Raw genomic sequence first — 20,210 nt, 5'->3', positions numbered from 1 at the left:
GCCACACGGCTGGGGAGTTATTACATTACATGACATTACAACACATTTTACGCGGGGAAGCGATTTGGGAGTGTACGTTTACCAGCAACGCCAAGCAAAGCAACGCAGTGCGAGTTTTCTTTTGGACGAGAGCAAGCATCGGGCAACAAACAAAGTCGTCGGGAGTTGTTGCGGCAGTGGCAGTGGTTATTCTAGGCAACAGACGAGAGAGAGCCACTGAGCGACCGTGATAGACGAGTCGTACGAGAACACGAATCTGATTGATTGATGATCCCCGGATACCCGGGATGATCGCGAACATCCATCTCAAGGCTCTTGTTTCTTCCCCGTTGTGCTTGACGTGTGCTGTCATGTTGTGACTAATTGACCGCTCTTATAGTAATCTTATGACACTTCTATGGGCCAACTGTGCTTATACCTTGTTGCCCTTACTTCATTTTCATTTTCAATCTCATTAATCAATCATACTCGGTGTCGTCTAATTTCCTGGTTGGAATTTCATGTGCCGCGAAATTTACCGCGATCTCGTTGCGAGATGAATGCTCTTATATATCAAATTTCTAAATATACCTACCTACCTATATATTTGACATCTTTATTCCGAATGTAGACTTCTAAAATAAACTTGCTCAATCATAACTGGAATTTACAGGCGAAGATTTCCTTAGATTGCGGGACTGATAGATCCATGCGGGATGTGGGATACGATGTCGATCTCTGCACGTCCCTGGTAGCCCGGGATAGAATGTCGGTAAGATATGTCGAAGCACATCACGTTGTCTAACGATAGCCGCTATTGAGGACCCCTCACGGAATTACGGTACTTTTAATTCGTCTTTGGCAGATGCGAGTCGGGTTGAACGTGACAGGGGTTTAATAGAAACGGAGACCTCTCCATTATTTCTGTAGAAGAGTTGGCTGATCACCGCGGCTTGCCGGCAGACGGCCAAGTATGGAGATACGTTTATTATGCTCAAGATTATCCTCATTATTGGACAGAGTTGAAGCTCCGTATTGCCATTCGTAAACCGACCGAATATCCGTCGCTATGTTATGCTATGCTATCACATGCCACCCGAGCCGTCATAATTAATTGCAATCTCGACTCATCTATACGAGAGGGGCCTTCTTCTTTATACCGAGCGCTGCCGCGTGATCCTTTTTCTTCTTTACTACTCGCTTGAATGATGGGGGCGGCATGTCCTTAGATGGCGCATTTGCTGCCGACGATGATGCTGTTGCCGGTTGTGCCCGAGGGGCACTGCTACCGTTACCGCCACTTCCAGGCGTGAGCGCCGCCGTCGAGGCGAACGCCACGTCATCCATTTCCTCGTCTATAACGTCTTCCGTCATGAGGTCGACTTGCCTCGCGAACTCAAAAGCCCTCCTTGCCGCTTCTGCGTCTTCTTTCTCTTGCCGCTCTGCTTCATTATCGACAGGTAGCGCAACGCTCACCTCTATGCCATCCTGGTTTGCACGTTCTAGCCGGGCGTTTCTCGTACGTATCTCGTCTAGAGCGTCCGCGACTGCCATCTCACGCTTCGCGTCTACGGTCTTGGCTTCGAGCTCTACCATGGCATTGCGCTCCTCTTCCTCCTTCTCTAGCCTGTCTAACCGCTCTTCGTCCGTCTCGTCGACTCCTACCCGCCATGGCTCTGTACTCCGTTTTGCTCCACTCTCGCAGGCCTGTGATTGAGGTTAAAAAACGAAGGGAATTCATAGTGTTACATTAATAGGGGGCTGGGACATACGTAGTCTTGGTTCTTGGGATCTGTTTTGAATGTGATTTGTCCGCTGCACCTTGTACATCGGATGTAGAATCCTGTCTTATATTAATATTATGTGAGGATACCTGACACTCCAGTGGTGGATAGGGTAGGTAAAGGGGAAGAATATTGCAACATACTGTCGAATATGTTAGCTTCATCGAAGATAGTAAAGTATGATAAAGGTAGATGCTTAATATGTACCTGAAAATCTGAATGCCTAAGTATTTTTCATCAAGGGGCGTCTCTTTCCGCGCGTTGAACTAAATTTAATATTAGCACGGGTGTAGTTTAGAGAATATTTTGGGGTTGGGCTCGTACCTTTCTGCCTTTGTAGATATACTCTCCACATGTGGTACATTTCATAGAACTACCAAGTGTCAATATCTAGCTCATTCTAGAGCAATGTCTATTCAAAGAACTTCACATACTACAAGCCTATTAGCTTCACTATAATGGGAATATATCGGGATTTGAGGATAACATAAAAATACGAGTCTCGAAGGCTTCACATACCAATGGTGCCGCCAGGCGGACAGTCTGAACCTTCGGGCCGGCATTTTTAGGCCCTTTAACCCTCTTGATCTGACTTGGATCGAAGTCAGGGGGGTAATATTTGGCTGCACGCGGTTAGTACTGAAAGCTAACAAAGAGATATCTATTATCCAGGGGTTGAAAGTGAGATGGAGCTATCGTTAGGGAACATACTGAGAACTTTTCGTTCAGACATGGTCCTTTACTTTACGAGACGGACGGAAAAGTTGATTTTGTAGGGCTATTCGTTCCTAACGACTTAGTTTCGATGAGACGCGTCTTATGGCGATGAGTTGAAGACGTGAATAAAAGGCGATAAGATACATGTAGTACCAGAATAGAATGCGATGTGTAGGTAGCAGTTGATTGGTACTTCCACTATATGAGGTGGAGTTGTGGCGCTAGTCACGTGGGATTTCAGCCTCACTTGCCTAGGTAGCGCTCACCTCCATTAAAGACTGCGGCTGAAATTGGGGCTTTTAGTTTGAGCCCTGAAAGATACGAAGATACCTACCGAGGTACGTATACATATCACTTCCAGTACGTACCTAAGGTATGTACTTTGATAAGATTTGCTCCACTTCCCCGTGCGGGTATGATGCATGCCCAGACTTAATAAACTGGGACCAATCTACATACCTATGTATGTATAATTCAAGCCTTGTTGTCGGACAATTCCTTCGGGTATAGATAAAATCTAGCCTCTGGCCCCTGCGCTGCACTAAATCTGGTTTCGGTCGTATGGGGCAAACCAGACATGACCCCATCATTCTACCTAGGTCAGAACTTTCGGACAGATCTGAAGAAATGACTTGTCATCGGTGGCTAGGAAGGCTGGATTATGATGCTTTTTCAGGACTGCCAAATGGGATTCGTCAGCAACGTAGACTTGGCCCCAATGTCGTTCTCTAGGTTCGATATCTTATTGAGATCCTATTATACTGCCTGGAACTTAATAGACCCTACGCAAGCTTATTACTACGCTCAGTTGCGATGGTTACACTTTCAACAAGGGGATATGTACGTAAACATCAGACTGCTTCATTAGTTAGTTAATCGTTTGTGTGTTATTGATGATCATGTAATTGTCACTATGTAGCACATTCATCTTCGATCTCGAATCCCAGCTTCAAACATTTCTGCTAGGGTATCCCATTTTCCTGCAGCGGCGTCGCCACTGGCCCTTGCAACGCCTCTCAACCCGCTACAAATAAATTTCAAGTGGCGATCTATGTCCGCTCGTATGTCACCTAGGACTTCAGCGAATGTCTTTTCCTTATCTTGCATCATCGAGGTCTTGTCTTGATCCAAGAGAAATGTTTCGTCTTCCTCTTCGCCACTCCCCATATACCGTCGACTATGCTTCGTAGGTGAAGACATGACTGATAATCGTGATAACTCCTGTTCCTCTTCCTGCTCCCTTTCGGATTCTAATTGCCGTGCATCCTGAAGCCTGATAGTAAGGTCAAACATGTCTAGAATGCATTCTCGGATAGGATCAAGCTTGCTGCCCAAACACACTTCGCTGATAATCTGTTTTGTATACGCACTGTGCAATGCGGTCATAGCAGTTATGTCTTCTGTATGCCGAAGGTTCTGGTGAAGTTCAGCCGTGAGTGGTTCTAACACTAACGTAATTAGGTATGATCGAAGCGTGTTGCAGAACCACAGGAGCTTCGCTCTGAGACCATAATAGGTTGTTTGGTCTGATGACGTATTTGGTGTACCCGCAATGCTGTCAGAGACTAAGCGGTATTTGTGAAGGACGTAAGTAGCTCGATGGAGCTGCAGTAAGAAGGTAAAGACTGCCTCATATTGGGCAAGACTTTCGTCTGATAAGATAATCCGGATCGGCCAGGACAAGCGATAGAGGATCCTGACAAGTGGTAGACCCTTGCGAACTGATCGTCGAATATCTTTTACATCATCTGTAAGGCTATCCGTTGCCACACTAACGACTAGTCGATGAGCGTTGATAATAGTGCCGAATGTCTCATGCGCTAGAGCAGTCAAGTTGAAGTGATCATGCCAGTTTGAATTGAGGAGATCCATATTGTTGAATATTGCGAAAGCGAAGAGGTCGGACTGTGCCCCATTGGACATAAGGTATACTTGCTGGAGCGCATCCAGAACTGACCAGAGACTACAAGACTCGAAGAGGGTCCGCCGAAGGGTTGTAGATGCGGCGTGATGTTTACTCTCCATCCATTTCTCAAAAACATCGCCAAAGACTTCAGGAAATGGCACGAAGACGCCATACGTCGATATAAGGTCTCTGTTAACATCTATAGGCGAGTCCGTCATGTGAGTATTGGTTGATTGATATTTTCCGAGGAGCTTAAGTACAACAACGCTCTTGCCGGTAGTGAGTATCCTCGACGCCGCTGGCCGTAGAAATCGTGGTACATATAATGTACCGTCGGTTGTTTTTCGCAAAGTATATTGATTTGACCATACTTGGCTCATGGGAACTTTGCTCGGCGAGCTAGAGATGAAGAAAGCTTTATCGTCACTTATCAGCTCTCCGGCCTCCATCCAAAGGCGAATAGATCGAAGGTAAACCTGGAAACACTCGAAAAATAGGGTAGCAATAAACTGATATACCGCATCGTGTCCCTCTAATTGGGCAAGTTCGGCAGCCTCGAAAAGAAGTTCCAAGTAATAAAACGGGCGGGGGTATCTTGATCGTTGGAGCTGCTGGACAATTTCCGAAAGGCTAACGAGTGGTTGCAAATGAGGTTTTATATCATCTAGAACTCTGGCTAGACTAATAACGATATCTTTCTGAATATCTACGTATCGGGCTTGGAAGTTCGAAATTTCGCGATCGAATGATCGAAGTCGTTCCTCAACTGCCTCTCGGAACACTTGTAATAGCGGGATACTCTGGGGCTGCTTTATAAACTCGCGAAGGATAGACAATTGTCGGCCAGCTTCGCCGTAAGAGCCTAGCAGCGCTTTATAAAGTTCCCAGGAGGTATGCTTCAATTGGAATTGTAATGAGGGTACTCCTTGTCTGTCGAATAGGGTATTTTCAAGACAATTTAGCATGAAAAGCACCTCGCGCACGACGTGAAACTCGGATAAAGTAATCTTATGGGATCTTCCTGTTGGTTCCTTCGATGGCATAGCATTCCTCCAATGCTGAGTTGCTCGCACTCGTTCTAGTCGTTTCTCATCTTGAGGTTCGACAAGGAAATCAGAGGGAGATTTCTGATATTGTGCCTCGACGGTTGATGCCGAGGTGAGCTCGGCGCTAGAGGACAGATCAGATACACTTTCAAGATATTCGTCTTCCGAGCTATCCCCGCCAAACTTGATGTTTTTCCAGAGGTCGCGATCTTGATCCCAGCCTTCTTCTTTAGCAATATCTTCCCATTTAAGAGGCGGGCCAGGATTTTCGTCTAATTCTTTGAGCGTCTCTAGGTCAGCTAGCTTAGATTTCTGAACAGGCTGGTCCTCGAGTAGCAACAAGAAGTGTAGGACTTCGGGTGTCAAGTTGCTAGAAACATGTGGAAGAGCGTCTAGACGCTCTCTTAACGCATCTGCCAACCCATCCTTGTTGATGACACGAAAATGCTCTTCGAGCCCGTTGAGTTTATCCTCAACATCAAATTGGTTCGTGCGTAGAAAACTGTGATGACGAAGTCTTCGCAATGTGGACTCTTTGAGAAGATTAAAACGTCCAGGATCTGACTATCGAAATGTGTCAGTGTAAGTGAGTGTGAAATAGAGTAAACTGTAACCTTCTACCCCCTACCCACCTGACTTGATGTCGAAGTGATGACTTCAACTAATTCCTCAGTTAATGCACCCAATGTCGCGGCGTGTGCCATAATAAGTGTTTTATTCGAACCGGGTTAGTATTTCCAGCAAGGCTAGAATGAAATATTATGAGGCTGATTTATTAATCCGACATTTTCCCAATCGTATGTCCTCTTATATATGGATGTACTTCGTACACATGCATCCAAGGCCTTCGTTACCTAATGTGCATGTAAGGCCCATTATTTACAGGCTTATCTAACAAAAGCTTATCAAATTGATACGCGTCGACGCGATCTCTACATGGGTGTAATTACCGGGGTTGTACCAGGGGTATGACAGGTTTTACAGGTTTTACAGTGCAGATAATGTACTACTTCCTACATCACGTGCTTCCAACACTGTGGCTCCCCCTTTCCACTTGCTTCCAATACGGTACCCACTTTCGATTTTATGTACAACAGATCCATTACAGCGTAACCAAGATTTTCCGATGCCTCATATCCCTCTGAACATTCTGAACATTCTGAATATTCTAAACATGTGCCATCTGGGCCACGACTCCTGACGAAACCCTTCTATTCACCTGTACATTTCCCACCACTTAATTGATTCCGTTTCTTTGCCCTATTATGATCGCTTCTGCGGTATTCTAGGCTATTCATTCTTTGACATCATTCTCTCGAAGTAGACACGAACTTGGGGCGGTAGACCTTTTGGTGAAGTTAATGAATATAAAACAGCAACTACCATAATGGCCATCGCGAGGCCCGTCCGCGCTCTTGCGCTAGCTGTCTTCATAGTTTGTTGTTTTTTCCTATACACGATATGGCGCCCGGCTTCTGGCGTGCCCAGCATAAAGACTTCTGCCGACTTTCACGGTACCATCGAAAGGGATCCTAATCTGGATCGTGAGTCTTCCCTAGTTGTTCTATATTCGCTGTGGGCTACGTCTAACAATCTGAATAGCCACAGGAGAACCCGAAGGTAAACTCGTCCGCGCAATCGAAGGGGGGTACGCTCCCGGCATCGCCGGTACCTCGAGAATCAATGCGACGATCCTAACGCTAGTACGAAACGAGGAGCTAGATGGAATATTGCAGTCGATGCAGGACTTGGAACGAACATGGAACTCCAAATTCAATTATCCGTGGACATTCTTCAACGACGTCCCCTTTACCGAGGAATTCAAGCGAAGGACACGAGCGGCGACCAAGGCTGAAACGCGATATGGTAAGTGTAATGTGACCATGGGCTTCTCGATGGGGCTTATGCTAATTTAGCATTGTAGAACTTATCCCGAATGAACACTGGGATACACCGTCTTGGATCAATGACGACTTGTACAAGGAATCAGTCAAGATTCTCGAGGAGAATGAAGTTCAATATGCCGACAAAATCTCGTACCACAAGATGTGCCGATGGAACAGTGGACTTTTCTATAAGCATCCTGCGCTAAAAGACATGCAGTACTACTGGCGTGTCGAACCCAATGTCCATTTCTTCTGCGACGTGGACTATGACGTATTTCGTTATATGCAGGACAATAACAAGACATACGGTTTCACCATCACCCTCTACGATGCTCCCAAGTCGATTCCGACTTTATGGCCGGAGACAACCAAATTCATCACGCAGCATCCCGAATATCTACACGAGAACAGGGCCGAGCAGTGGTTGACTGATAAGCAACGGCGTCCTATCCACTGGGAACAGGCAAATGGTTATTCGACATGCCACTTCTGGACTAACTTCGAGATCGCGGATATGAATTTCTGGCGAAGCCAGGCATACGAAGACTATTTCAACCACTTAGATCGTGCTGGTGGCTTCTTCTATGAAAGATGGGGTGATGCGCCTGTGCACAGTATAGCACTTGGTCTGTTCGAGGACAAGAGCAAGGTCCATTGGTGAGTATACTCGTCCTACGGCAATAAATTCATGATGCTAACCTCTTCTAGGTTCCGCGACATCGGATACCAGCATATTCCTTTCTTTAATTGCCCTAACTCACCAAAATGCAGAGGCTGCGTTACTGGTCGTCTAACTGATGGCGAGAACTGGTTGCATAAAGAAGACTGCCGACCTAACTGGTTTAAAGTCGCTGGAATGGGTTGAATGTGACATTGAAAGGAAGGTTTTAGGATACGTGAAAAACAATGGCTGCACGATATTGTCCGATGCTGTACTAATGTCTGGGAAATCCCATTATGGATAAGGATGGCATGGTGGCATGGTGGCATGCGGTGTTCGGCGTAGAAGGAGAGCTGTTTTCTCGGGTTGGCATGGTAAAAATCAACCAACTATTTTTTTTTTTTTTTTTTTTTGCCTAGACCCGATATTGAGGATGGTCTGTACTAGGTGTCAACGTATGCCGTTTGCTACGTTGGATATCCTTTATGAAATCGCAATGGAAGTCTATTTGAATGATCTAGGGAAAACTTGTATCAATTATATCCAAACACCGTGACAATACCAGATGTGCCACTAACACAATATTGATCCCCAAATCCATTCTCCCTCCAAGAAAAGCAACTTAGAATATTGCTACGTTCCTTGGGCTTACCATCTTTGCCAATGGACTTCTTCGGTTCAAGACCAGCAGGTCCCCAGGGGACGACTACTTTAGCTTTCAACTCCCCCGTGAGAACATCCCATGCCCACATTCTCCCTTCTCCGTGCCGACCAGGTGCACCTGTCATCTCGTCTCCCGCTAGGACGAATTGCTCTTTCCCACCAATAATAGACTGCACACGTAGGTCTTCATTCTTCCATTCAGGATCAGAGTATGTCTTTAGACATCCTCCGCTCTCCCTATCCATTAAGCGTAGCTTGCTATCGAGACTGCTTACCAAAACAGCCTTTCCGTCTTTCGTCAAGCACAGACTCGTAACGCTGGGACCAATGACATCAGTGGTACACCGCCCCATACGCACATCGTACGTCCTAACTCGTCCATCGACGCTGCCGCTAACGATCTCAGAGCCGCGCACGGCAACAGCACTGATGGAGTCGCGCGCCTCGGTCAGGACCTGAATCGGCTTCAGGGAATTGCTCTTCACGTCCCAGATTCGCACGCTGGTATCAAGACTACCGCTCACGAGAAGACTATCGTCCTCGCCGGCGAAGGCTACGCAGTTAATACGCGCGGTGTGACTTTGCTGGGTGCCGCCGAAGCGCCGCAGCGTCTGCGCCGACGCTACGTCCCATAGGAAGACGGCGCGGTCACCGCCCGACGACGCGAAGCGCGCGTTGTCCGAGGCGACGGTCAGCGATAGCACCTCGTACCCGTGCGCCGAGTACGTCTGGATAAGGCGGCCTTCCGGTACGGCTACGGGCCCGGGGTTGCTCTTCTTAGTAATGTGCGAGTTTGGGTGGATAGACGTGCTGGGCTGCGGATTGTATAGCCTGATAGACCGGTCCGCGGAGCCGGCCAGGATGTACGTCCCCGGCGAGGCCGAGTACGCGAGCGCGTGGACGGGGCCTGTGGATGGATGCTTGGTTAGCAAATTATAGCTGAGCTGTCTTTGAAGCGAGTCGAGACTTACCATTAGAACCTAGTAGGTGAGCGATTGGCTTGTCTGGGAAAGCCATTGTTTGATATTGCGTCGATATCCATGACCTAGTCAGATTCCAACCACTTATACACCCGAGATTGAGGCAAGTCACCTCTGCATCGTACAAATTGTACCCACTTTTCCTGGAAGCTTAGAAAGTCCAAGAGGAAAACTCTGGGAGTAAACCCCGGGTTTATTATCTGGTAGTTGGGTACCTAGTTAATTAAAAACTACCTAAAGGCAAAGAATTCGTTATAATTGAATGAATGAATGAGCGCGTAGTGAAGAGGTACCTAACCTAGAGTCTGTCCCGTGCCGCCGAGTGACGTCTTATCTTATCAAAGGCGCCCCGCCACTAATTACCTATGTACCGTCAAAATTGAATACTAGTGTTTATCGATAAAGACTTTTTTTTAGCTTTACACCAGCTCCAGAATCCAGAATTTTTTTTGTCAAGCTTCAACAAGTTAACTTACATTGCTACGACTCGTAGTAAAGATCGAGTTATTTTCTAGGAGATTACACTAGGGATTGACGCAAAGCGTTTGCAATGCTTCGATTGAGCAGCCGAAGCGCACGCCGTATCGGAACCTCTTACATATGCACACCATGTCTTCCCTGTCATTCGACAAGATCACTGGCATTCCGTCCCGCCTTGATCCCTAGCCATAATGGCCGACATCTCTCAAGCACATCCCGCCTGCTTGCGCCCGCGACCGAAACTTCAACGCCGAATTCTACTGGTGCCGACAATATAGAACCACCACCACCAGAAGCGCCGAAGAAAAAGAAAAAGAAAAAGCCTAAGCAGGACGAAAAGAGTATCGCCGCCCAGGCCGAAGGTGAACGTCAACTACAAGTTCTACAGGGCGCGCTCCAAGCATTAAAAAATGTTCTCGCTGCGCAGAACATCAATGTCGACCAGATCAGCAAACTTGGAAATCAGATCAACCTAAAAGACTCAGAGCCAGAGAAAACCCCCAAGGCTAAGACTAAGGCTAAGACCAAGGCTAAGGCGAAGACCAAGACAGAATCTGCAGACAACGATGAAGAGACTCAAAAGTCACAAGGTCTTTCAGAGAAGAAGGAAACAAAGAGGAAGTCAAGGCGAAAAGCATCACGCGAAGAAGATGTAGCGACGGCTGATGGTGCACCGGAGCAGGCTGCAACTTCAAGTGGCCGCTCTAAAAGGGCTACGAAGAAGGCCGCGGGCCGCGAAAAGTCAAAGCAGAAGACGGCATCTGCAAAGGCTTCAAAAGGACAAGCCAGACCTAAAAAGGGAACCTCGTCTAGCGGTCTCCGCGAGCGAACGGGAAATGTGGTAGATAGTGGTGATGTTTGGGGCGACTATAAAATTATCGGCGAAGATGCATTGGAAGGATCGGAAGCACAAGAGTCAGGAAAGGGGACAAAGTCGAAGAAAAAACCGCCCTTAGATATCAGTACTATATCCGCCAATAATCTACGACCAGAGCCCATTAAGACGATTCAGCCGTCAGTCCCGGGGTTGTCCTATGGTCTTGACAGGGTCCTGTTCAACCCTGGCGTCTATCACTTACAAGATCCTCGTTCCCGAGTCTACAACTTCGACCCATATCTCTCTGAGATTATGCCAATTCAAGAATTCGACTTCAACGCTCTGAAACAGTATGTGACCTCTTCTAAGGACTCTACACTTATTGGCATTGCGAAAGAGCATGGCAAGAGATACACGGGTTCGACCTCAAGTATGACATCTATGCTTTCTCACTTCCACTATCTCCTATCGTCTTGGCGAGAAATCAACACGTCAATGCTGTCAAAGGGGTTCCTTACAGACTCTCTTCAGTTCACCAAGATTATGAAAGGCCCGGCGGCAGTATTCTTGCATTGGAAAGATGGCACTTACGCCATAGATGCCGATAAGGAATTTGATACGGCCAATATTTTGAGCATGCTTGGGAAGTCCATGGAGAAACTTCTCACTCTCACCAAAGAAGAATACGAGAGGTACAGACATATCAACTCCGACCAGATCACCGAGGAAGAGCGAAATGCCGAAGAAGCCTTTCACTATACTAAATTCCTTGATTTCATGATGCGTTCCCAATTGGATGCTCACGATCCAAGGGTGCCTGGGTCAGGTATGTTTGACCTTAAGACGCGTGCAGTTGTATCCATTCGTATGGATGCGAAAGGATTTCATAAAGGTCTTGGCTACGAAATTCGTGATCGATTCGGCCAGTGGGAGTCATTCGAACGAGAATACTACGATATGATTCGTTCTGCATTCTTGAAATATTCCCTTCAAGTCCGTATGGGTCGAATGGACGGTATATTTGTCGCATTCCACAACACCCAACGCATCTTCGGCTTCCAATACATCCCAATAAGTGAAATGGACCTTGCATTGCACGGAACATCGAACGTCACTCTCGGTGACAGGGAATATAAACTCAGTCTTGCCTTACTTAATGATATTCTGGACCGGGTCAGCAAGAAGTTCCCGGAGCAATCTTTACGACTACACGTCGAGACGAGGATGTCAGCGAACGCGCCGTTCATGTATATCTTTGCGAAGCCAGTGTCCCAGGAAGATATTGACGAGGTTCAAAATGCTAATAGGGCATCTATCGAAGCGTTTGAAAAGGAGGTTCTTGGTTTAGCTAAAGCGGAGGCTGAAGCCGAAGTCGAAGCCGAAGTTGAAGCCGAGATTGAAGCCGCGGCTGAAGTTGAGGCCGAAGCTGAAGCGGAAATTGAAGCTGAGTCTGTTGATGAAAACGAGGACGTGGTTCAGGGAGAGGTTGAGGGAATTGAAAAGCCTGCCTCATCTCAGGAAACCTCGAGCCTGGCTGCTTGGAATGAAGTGCGTCAGATGGTTGAAGATGCTGTGGATGACGATGAAGTCGGCGTCGGTGCTGTGAGGGAAGCAATCGAAGACGCTCTAGAACAGAGCGGGCTCCTTCACGCGAAATCGTCCACTGAAGCGCGGGGATACGTTGATGCCTTACTCAGCGCCATCACCAACATCAGATCTGCTAAACCAGAGTCGACACTGAGCGCGCCAATCGAGGGAGAGGTGACTGCCGGTGAGGACGACCCTACTTCCACTCAGGAGACAACGGAACCGGAATCAGAACCTAGTAGTGAGCAATCCGTACCTGAACTTGAACTTGATACAGAACAGTCGCAAATCGAAGAAGAGTCCAAGCACATCTCTAGCGAAGGTGAGAATGCAGATTCTCAACCAGAAGAAATAGGGGCACAACAAGATGATAGCTTAGAGACGCAGTCAGAGTCTGAATCGTTTACATCACCTGTGTCCAATGATGAGCCTACGAATGCCATATCTGAGTTAGATAGTTCAGCCTCCATCGAAGAGACGGCGTCACAAGTACAAGCTGACGTCAATACAACCAGAGAGGTTGAAGAGGAAGAGGAGGACGAGGAAGAAGACCAGGAAGAAGATGAAGATGAAACTGAGGATATTGACGACGAATTGGAGGAAGGGGAATCTAAGAGAGATCTCAATGCGGCTTCATCTATGTCGCCGTTGAAGGATCTCATTGTGAGAATGGCCCAAAGGATTGACGAGAGAGCGCTGTCTGATCAAGCCGAGGGCTCTATAGACGATTCGTCCAAACTTAAAGAATTTGAGCGGATCCTCGGTCAGCTCATTGCCCGCTCCAAAGAAGAACAGGTGGAACCTCGAACCGATGGCACCAGTTCTATCTCAGGGGCTCCGATAGAACCAGGGATCGAAGGCCAAGCGGAGATCCCTGAGACTGGGACGGAGGAAACAGAGGATACACAGGGTACTTCTCCAGAGTCGGCCTCAGAAGAGACTTTAAAAGATGCTACGCCGGCTGAAGAGGAGATCGACCAAAATCTGCTGGGCCTGATCTTAACCATCAGAAACAAAATTAACGGGGAATATGTGACAAGGCCCGAACAATTAACTCAGGCTGATGATTGGGTTGTGGAGTACAACATCGAGGAGATCCCGGCCAAGCGCGCCCATACCATCTACCGACAATGCCAGACAAGGCGGCGCCAGGTGTTTGAGGACACGGGCAACAAAGAATCGCAATGGTACAAGATGTTCCGCGGCAGTCTCGAGGAACGCACGATGGCAGGCCGTAAGTTTAGAGCCTCGGAGACCATGAAGGCCCAGAATCGCCCCGTCCATGTTGTTGGCCAGGAGAAATCGCTGAAATGGGAGGAAGTGTTTGGAAAGCCGAAAGCGCCGATGCCGACGGAGGGTCTGGTCGAGGTTGAGATGGAGGACGAGATGGAGGATGAACATAAAAAGGAGGAGTAGGTCGACTCGGAGAAAATGAGATAGATCTTATGTCGGCCGTAAACTGATACTGTCTATGACGCTACGACATAGTCCATTGTATAACATCCGGCCTACGGCGCTATGAGTTTATACGATGGTGGGTGGGTGATTTGGCATAAAAGTATGGGTTCACGAGGGGGATGCAAAAATCTTCGGCTATCTCCCGTGGTGGCTGGTATGCTACACCGCGCGGAAGCAGACCGTCTCAACTCTGTACATTTAACGCTGTATATATGATGTGTATTGATTCAACCCCCCGAGGACTCGTTAATGATTAGGTGGTGGTGGTAGGGCGATCATGATTGTTTACGCCTCACCTCTATATCTGTGCAATATAGATATAGTTAGATATATATATTTATCTCTTCTCATCTCTCAAAATATATACTTATATATATCGGAGTTACCATCACATATCTATTTGAGCGATGTCTGATTGACTTGTTCTTGGTACTATTACCCGTAGTTATGTGAAGTCGTTTGCATACCTATGACTTACCTAGGATAAATACCTGGTATTTATGGTTCGACCCAAAGCACTATCACGTTCTTATAATCCGTCTGGGATAGGATGTCTATTATCGTCTTATGTGAGGTAGGGTAGTTGAAATGACACGAAGGAAGCATTGAATATGTACCTGCCTACCTACCTAAGCTTTGAAAATTAAAAGGAGCAGAATTAGTTAATTCCCTAGGGTATCTACACGTAGCTAAGCCTTCCCTTCCCCTCCCCTCCCCTCCCCTCCCCTATAGCAGTAGTCACCCACCCTATCGTGCTATCGTTAATTCCTAGGCGTATCGACCATATATCCATACAAGGTAGGTACCTACCTAATGTACACACATTCACGCCCCAAGATCATAGTAAATACACTTGGTCGTCCTAAAATTATACACAAACGCATGCCGGCCAGCGCCGTCCGTGTTCTCCCGCTCGGTGCGCCACGCCAGCAGCATCTCGTGGATCTCGCGGAGATACCTGCGCTCGTTCTTCTCGACGGACTGCTCGGCTCGACGCCAGCTCTCGGCTTCCGACAGCGACGTCTCTCGTATCAGGTCCAGGACCACGTCCGACGTCTCGACGGCTGCGATCGGGCCCTCGAGAAACGTCTGCAGCAGGCCGGCCGCGTTGGCTTGCGCCTGCTCGATTACTACCAGGCGGTTGAATTTCTTGGACTTGGTGCCGGCGACGAGCACGCTGACTTCCTGGTTCGGGTTTGCGGACACGGTGCCGCTTTGGGCGATGGGGGCTGCGCTGCCGGTAGCATCGGATTGCTTTGTGGTTCCGCGCTCGCGTTGCGCGGCGCGTAGCCAGGGGAGAAGCTGGGGTGGTGAGATCTCGGCGTCGGGGACGTCCTTGCGATCCATCGTCCTGACTTTTAGTACGTTGTCCTGCTTTATAATGACAATCCATGAATACGTCTCATCGCGATTCCTCGACGTGAGTTCTTCCTGCGACCGGGAATCCCGAGCTAGCTCGGCGCTGATGTCGTGGGACCACAGCATCGAGAGGATTTCGATGCCCGCCGTACGGAGAGTTTGCGCATCGAAGCTGGCTACCAGTACGTCGCACTAGGATATTGTTAGGTCTTGTCGAGATATGGTATACGATAATATTGGCGTTGGACTTACTCGCTTAGTATTAAAGATCCCTGACGTTTCTTCCTCGGGTTTCTTCAAGAACTTCCCCCCGGCCTTCGGAATTCGTGCCAATTTATCCCATGCCAAGCTAAAACCAACTGCGTGAGGCCCTTCGCCTATTTTTGGCCGATGTGCTTTGATTAAACTATCATAGCGACCACCAGCGGCAAATACATCTTTGAACTTTTTATCGTATAGGCACTGGAATAGCATCCCGCCCAAGAAGAAGTTCTCTTTAATGCTGCTTAGGGGGTTAATGTAAATTTTCGCATGGACGCCGAGGCGTTTCGTATACTCGACTACATCTTTCAGATGGGCGAGGGTCGGTTGTAATTTCTCATACATCCGACTTCCCTCGAAGATTGCTTTGAGCTTAGCGAACGCTTTCGCAGGTGTATCTAGCGCTTTGTTAATTTCCTCCTCAAACTCTTCATTGGGGTTTGCAAGCTAGACGCTTACCTCGGAAATCAAATCGTCGGAGATCTTCAATACTCGTTACAGATATTCCAATCATAGGTGAACGAAGCTCTGCCCGGATCTTTTGAAAGGTATAAGAGTGTATGTTCAACTTGCTGAGAGACTCAGCCGCCAGTTGCCTTGCGGTCAAATCCACGTTGCAAAAGTCAAATATAAGCTGCAGTAAATCAGAATGGCCGAGATGGAAGCACATTGGCGATGTCGAGGGGAACGCGTTTATGATCTCGTCTAGCACTTTGATAACCTCGGCTTCTTTCAAAGCTAGATCTAAAGTATCCGTAGAGACAATGTCAAAATCAACTTCGCCAACCATAAGAGGCTGTCCGCCGTTCCGCCTGTCCCGGTAAACGTTACCGAAGGTGAAAGATTTCCGAACTTTTGAGATATTTGTATGTTTAGCCAATGCTCTAGCATTTCCAAGCATGAGGTCGAATGGTAGCTGGACTACTGTGCCGTTCTGATCCAATAGTTGAACGATATCCTGGTTTGGTGAGTAATGTGGAGAGCGGGGATAGAGTGAGCTGCGAGGTGATTCGACTGCGCCATGACGGCGGAACACCGATACCAATTCTTCCTTAACCGCGCTTTGATATAGTAACTCTGCTGCCGTAGGATTAGGTGTTGTCATGTCCCACGCGTAATCTTTCGTAGGCTCTAGGGGTGCCGAAAATAGAGCCGAAACGACTTTTGGATAATAGGGAGAAGCAGAACTGGTAAGACTCGCAAGCGCCCTCCTTGTCGTCTCGTTCTCCATTTGGATAGGCAACTTCCCACTCCGTAGCAATTCAAGGCTACTTGGACGCTCTTTTACGTCGTGCGTGACTAGAGACAGTACGATGTCAGATTTCACTTTATCACCTGGCTGAAAATCGTCCGGAAGGAGAGAAGAGGTCCCTAGTTTTCCTAGTTTGTCCGCTCTCTCCATACCTAGGATCGGATGATAACACATTTCGAAGAATATGATCCCAAGAGAATACATCTTGAACTAGGTCAGAAAGGAAGGCCAGAGGGTAGCATGATAGAATGACTTACGTCAACTTTTGAGGTGTACGAACCCCCGCCGGCCCTTCGGACTTCAGGGGCAACATAATAAGATGTTCCAATGCTTCGTGTTAAATCGCTTGTATCCAAGCTACCAGCGGCTGATTTATCGACGGCAAAATTACCGGCGGTAGCCAACCCAAAGTCGCCAATTTTAACATTATTAACACCGTCAGGGCCAAGGCCGATGAATACGTTTTCTGGTTTAAGATCACGATGAACTATATTTAGGCCGTGTATATGAACTAACCCTTCCAAAATCTGGCGAAACAATCGCCAGATCTCCTCGGCCTCCTTCCAGAGGTTTCTCTGGATAAGATCCCGGAGCGTCTTACCTATGAGGTCAGTAGTCTACAACCAGCTAATAGGCGGTAAGATGAAAAAACTTACCCTTTTATCACAATACTCCATGGATATATACATCACAGTCCTATAATGTCTTTGGCTACTCTTAATTCTTGTAGGAGAAGGCACAGAATCATGTGTTTCGGAGTTCACATCTGACTCGTCATCATCATCTTCGTCTTCCGTTTCTTCATCGTCCTCGACTTCAGAGTCATCATAACCAAATTCTATATTGGGATGACTCGAAGATATGAAGTCCAAACCACCAGTACTAGCAGCGAATTGGATATCAATGCCTTGAGAAGCGGTACCCTTAGAATCAGTGTTGGCATCTTCAGTTGATGTATCTCCTTCTGAATCCGGGACGTCGGGTATTTCTTCCAGCCAGGTGTTGTAGTATCTCACGACTGCTGGGTGACTTAGCTGAGAAAGTAGCCTAACCTCTTTCAATATCTCAGTAAGGCTTGACTGGGAACGTTGGGTGATCTTCTTTATAGCATATATTTGACCATCAAGCTTTTTCCGCGCTTTAACAACTTCACCAAAACCTCCCTTACCTAGGCGTGCTTCTTCAACAAAGTCTTCCTTGTATCTCGAAAAGGCCGCCCCGCGAACAGAGGAATCACGTCTTAATCTTGTAGGTAAGGCCTGTGTCAACGAGCCAAGTGACTGCGAAGGGGAGAAAACGGCAGAGGTATCGTCGATAACGACAGGGGCATCGGTTGCTAAAAACTCACTGGAGCTCAACTCGAATGCACGAGGACGTTTCTTAGGATCAAGTTTGAAAAATCTAGCCACTAATTCGTGCAATGGTCTAGACAGAGAGAGTGATTCCATTAGAGCAGCTGGAGACTGGTATTTCTGAAATACATCTAGGCCAAATATCATTTGTAAGAAAACGACGCCTAGGTCCCAGATATCAGTTTTTTGGGTGAATTGAGGCCGTGAATTCCCAGCGACCTCTGGCGGCAGCCAGTAAGTAGACCTCGCTGCATTTGCTGACGAATTCTTTTGAGACCTATGGGAGAGATTGTGCATTTCTCTCTGATATGCCACATCTGAAAGCTTTGGAATAACGTCACCAGTTGACTCTCTAAATAGGAGTATGTTACCGGGATGGATGTCTTGGTGGGTAATTCCATGACTGTGCAAATAGCCCAAAGCGTCGAGAAGGTCTGCAGTCCACGAACGAACCTTTCCGACATCAAGCCTCCCTGCAAGATCCAACAGCTCACCAAGTGGTCCCTTATCTGCTAGTGGAGTTAAAAGTCGTGCGGTCCAAGTCATTGACGCCGACTCGGCTTCTCCATGGTCTCGGTCGATCCGGAAATTCAAGAGCTCAAGAACATTCCGATGTGATAACTTCTTGGCCGAATCTAACTCCGCTTCGAGAACTTGTAACTGTTTCTTAAATTGGGAGGATTCCTTAGAAGTTGATCGTAATTCGAATTCTTTGAGAGCCAAACTTGGACCGTTTCGTTCACCAGAAATCTCCGGCCAGACGATATATGTGGTTGCTACTTGCCCTTTTCTAAACTCGCTTCTTCCAGTGACGATGTTAAACACAAAAACATTACCAGAAGCATCGGTAACCTCGCATGTCTGGTCGAACTCAACCTTTCCAGCTTCTAGGATACGGGAGTCTTGGGTATGGTTTGAAGCAGTTAGAGTTTTGTTTCTCTTTTTAGATTCCTTGATCTTCGTTCGTTGCCGGTCTACCTCCTTCTGTATCATATCTTGCATCACTCTTTCTTCTTCTTTCATTGCATCTTGTCTCTTACGATCCTCCTCTTCCTGTTGCTCTCGAGCTTGTCTTGCTAATTCGGCTTCATGAGCTGCTCTCTCTTCCTCCAATGAGGGCAACTCCAGACCTTGAGCCTTGGCCTGAGCAGCATCTTCGAGGATATCTTGGAGACCTTGCGCTAACTCATGTATCATAGGCTCTGGCTGTTCAAGTGTAATTAAGGACTTGGGCTTCGTCTCGATGAATTTTTGTAGCTTAAACACAGTAGACTCTTTTAGACCTCCCTCATCCTTAAGACTGAGCAATGGCACTGACTTTGGATACGTAGCTGTAAGCACAACACTCAGAGTAACAGCCACTTCTTCATCGGATAAAGCCCTGACACGAATGTCAAAGGACGGCTCAGACTTCATCCATGCACTATTAGCAGCTTTGTGCTCGATATAGTCGTCGCCGTAGATGGCCTGGAGAACCATGATTTCTTCATTTTGAACGTCAGTATATGGCGTCTTATGGCCTACATCCGGGCTGGCGGGCTTCAGCCCGGGGTAGTTTGAATCATTGTTGGTTTTGGTGGTGAGCTGCTGGGGCCCTTTCCATGGAGTAGTTGACTTCCAAGCCATTTTGATATTTCAGGATCATTCGTGGGTGATAGAAACGAACGAATGAAGACTCATACAGCCGGAGCTGTATGTCCTCTACTGAACTCTGGCCATTTTACAGCAATATTTATAATATAGAAATTTCTTATATTGATGATTGATAGCGGTGTAACAAGTCTAAGTCGAGGCTGAGATTCACTGATGGTGGGGTGAAATTCATACGTGTAACCGGCCTATGAGTCCCACGTGCTACCTACATAGGAGGTAGCTAGGTACATCTTAGCCTTAATTATACCTATGTAGGTGCATGTATTTATTTTAGTGGGTACATCAAGCAAACATGCACTTCGAGTATCATAGCCTTATGTAAGCTTATCTCAGCTGTGCATCAGCATTCAATTGTACATAAAAGGTTAG

The 20,210-nt window shown here is 47.3% G+C and overlaps 6 protein-coding genes across 6 annotated transcripts; 2 read left to right on the top strand and 4 right to left on the bottom strand.

The window, feature by feature from the left end:
• Nucleotides 1-708: 708 nt before the first annotated feature.
• F4813DRAFT_342413 (DUF572-domain-containing protein) lies at nt 709-2,727 on the bottom strand. The gene is made up of 6 exons (XM_049241412.1): nt 2,475-2,727; nt 2,284-2,386; nt 2,088-2,136; nt 1,972-2,029; nt 1,752-1,822; nt 709-1,686 (listed from the first exon to the last, which is right to left on the bottom strand). Exons 1-6 carry the CDS (start codon nt 2,494-2,496, stop codon nt 1,111-1,113), a joined length of 879 nt encoding a protein of 292 aa, XP_049104907.1. The 5' UTR covers nt 2,497-2,727; the 3' UTR covers nt 709-1,110.
• Nucleotides 2,728-3,335: 608 nt separating this feature from the next.
• On the bottom strand, nt 3,336-6,275 carry F4813DRAFT_342409 (Spc98 family-domain-containing protein). Its single transcript, XM_049241411.1, has 2 exons — nt 6,065-6,275; nt 3,336-5,996 (listed from the first exon to the last, which is right to left on the bottom strand). Exons 1-2 carry the CDS (start codon nt 6,134-6,136, stop codon nt 3,405-3,407), a joined length of 2,664 nt encoding a protein of 887 aa, XP_049104906.1. The 5' UTR covers nt 6,137-6,275; the 3' UTR covers nt 3,336-3,404.
• Nucleotides 6,276-6,493: 218 nt separating this feature from the next.
• Nucleotides 6,494-8,392, top strand: F4813DRAFT_342407 (glycosyltransferase family 15 protein). The gene is made up of 4 exons (XM_049241410.1): nt 6,494-6,976; nt 7,035-7,298; nt 7,357-7,975; nt 8,027-8,392. The coding sequence occupies exons 1-4, from the start codon at nt 6,820-6,822 to the stop codon at nt 8,181-8,183; spliced, it is 1,197 nt and encodes a 398-aa protein (XP_049104905.1). The 5' UTR covers nt 6,494-6,819; the 3' UTR covers nt 8,184-8,392.
• F4813DRAFT_342401 (WD40 repeat-like protein) lies at nt 8,369-9,901 on the bottom strand. Its single transcript, XM_049241409.1, has 2 exons — nt 9,614-9,901; nt 8,369-9,549 (listed from the first exon to the last, which is right to left on the bottom strand). The coding sequence occupies exons 1-2, from the start codon at nt 9,657-9,659 to the stop codon at nt 8,513-8,515; spliced, it is 1,083 nt and encodes a 360-aa protein (XP_049104904.1). The 5' UTR covers nt 9,660-9,901; the 3' UTR covers nt 8,369-8,512.
• A 145-nt stretch (nt 9,902-10,046) lies between these two features.
• On the top strand, nt 10,047-14,344 carry F4813DRAFT_342400 (Pet127-domain-containing protein). Its single transcript, XM_049241408.1, has one exon. It carries the CDS (start codon nt 10,173-10,175, stop codon nt 13,920-13,922), a length of 3,750 nt encoding a protein of 1,249 aa, XP_049104903.1. The 5' UTR covers nt 10,047-10,172; the 3' UTR covers nt 13,923-14,344.
• A 323-nt stretch (nt 14,345-14,667) lies between these two features.
• On the bottom strand, nt 14,668-19,976 carry F4813DRAFT_342399 (serine/threonine-protein kinase gcn2). The gene is made up of 5 exons (XM_049241407.1): nt 17,493-19,976; nt 17,094-17,432; nt 16,044-17,040; nt 15,576-15,982; nt 14,668-15,515 (listed from the first exon to the last, which is right to left on the bottom strand). Exons 1-5 carry the CDS (start codon nt 19,812-19,814, stop codon nt 14,790-14,792), a joined length of 4,791 nt encoding a protein of 1,596 aa, XP_049104902.1. The 5' UTR covers nt 19,815-19,976; the 3' UTR covers nt 14,668-14,789.
• Nucleotides 19,977-20,210: the final 234 nt, after the last annotated feature.

This window comes from Daldinia decipiens (assembly GCF_022478715.1).
Source record: "Daldinia decipiens strain CBS 113046 unplaced genomic scaffold F4813scaffold_1, whole genome shotgun sequence".
NCBI lineage: Eukaryota > Fungi > Ascomycota > Sordariomycetes > Xylariales > Hypoxylaceae > Daldinia > Daldinia decipiens.
This window is presented reverse-complemented; position numbering and strand designations above follow the sequence as displayed.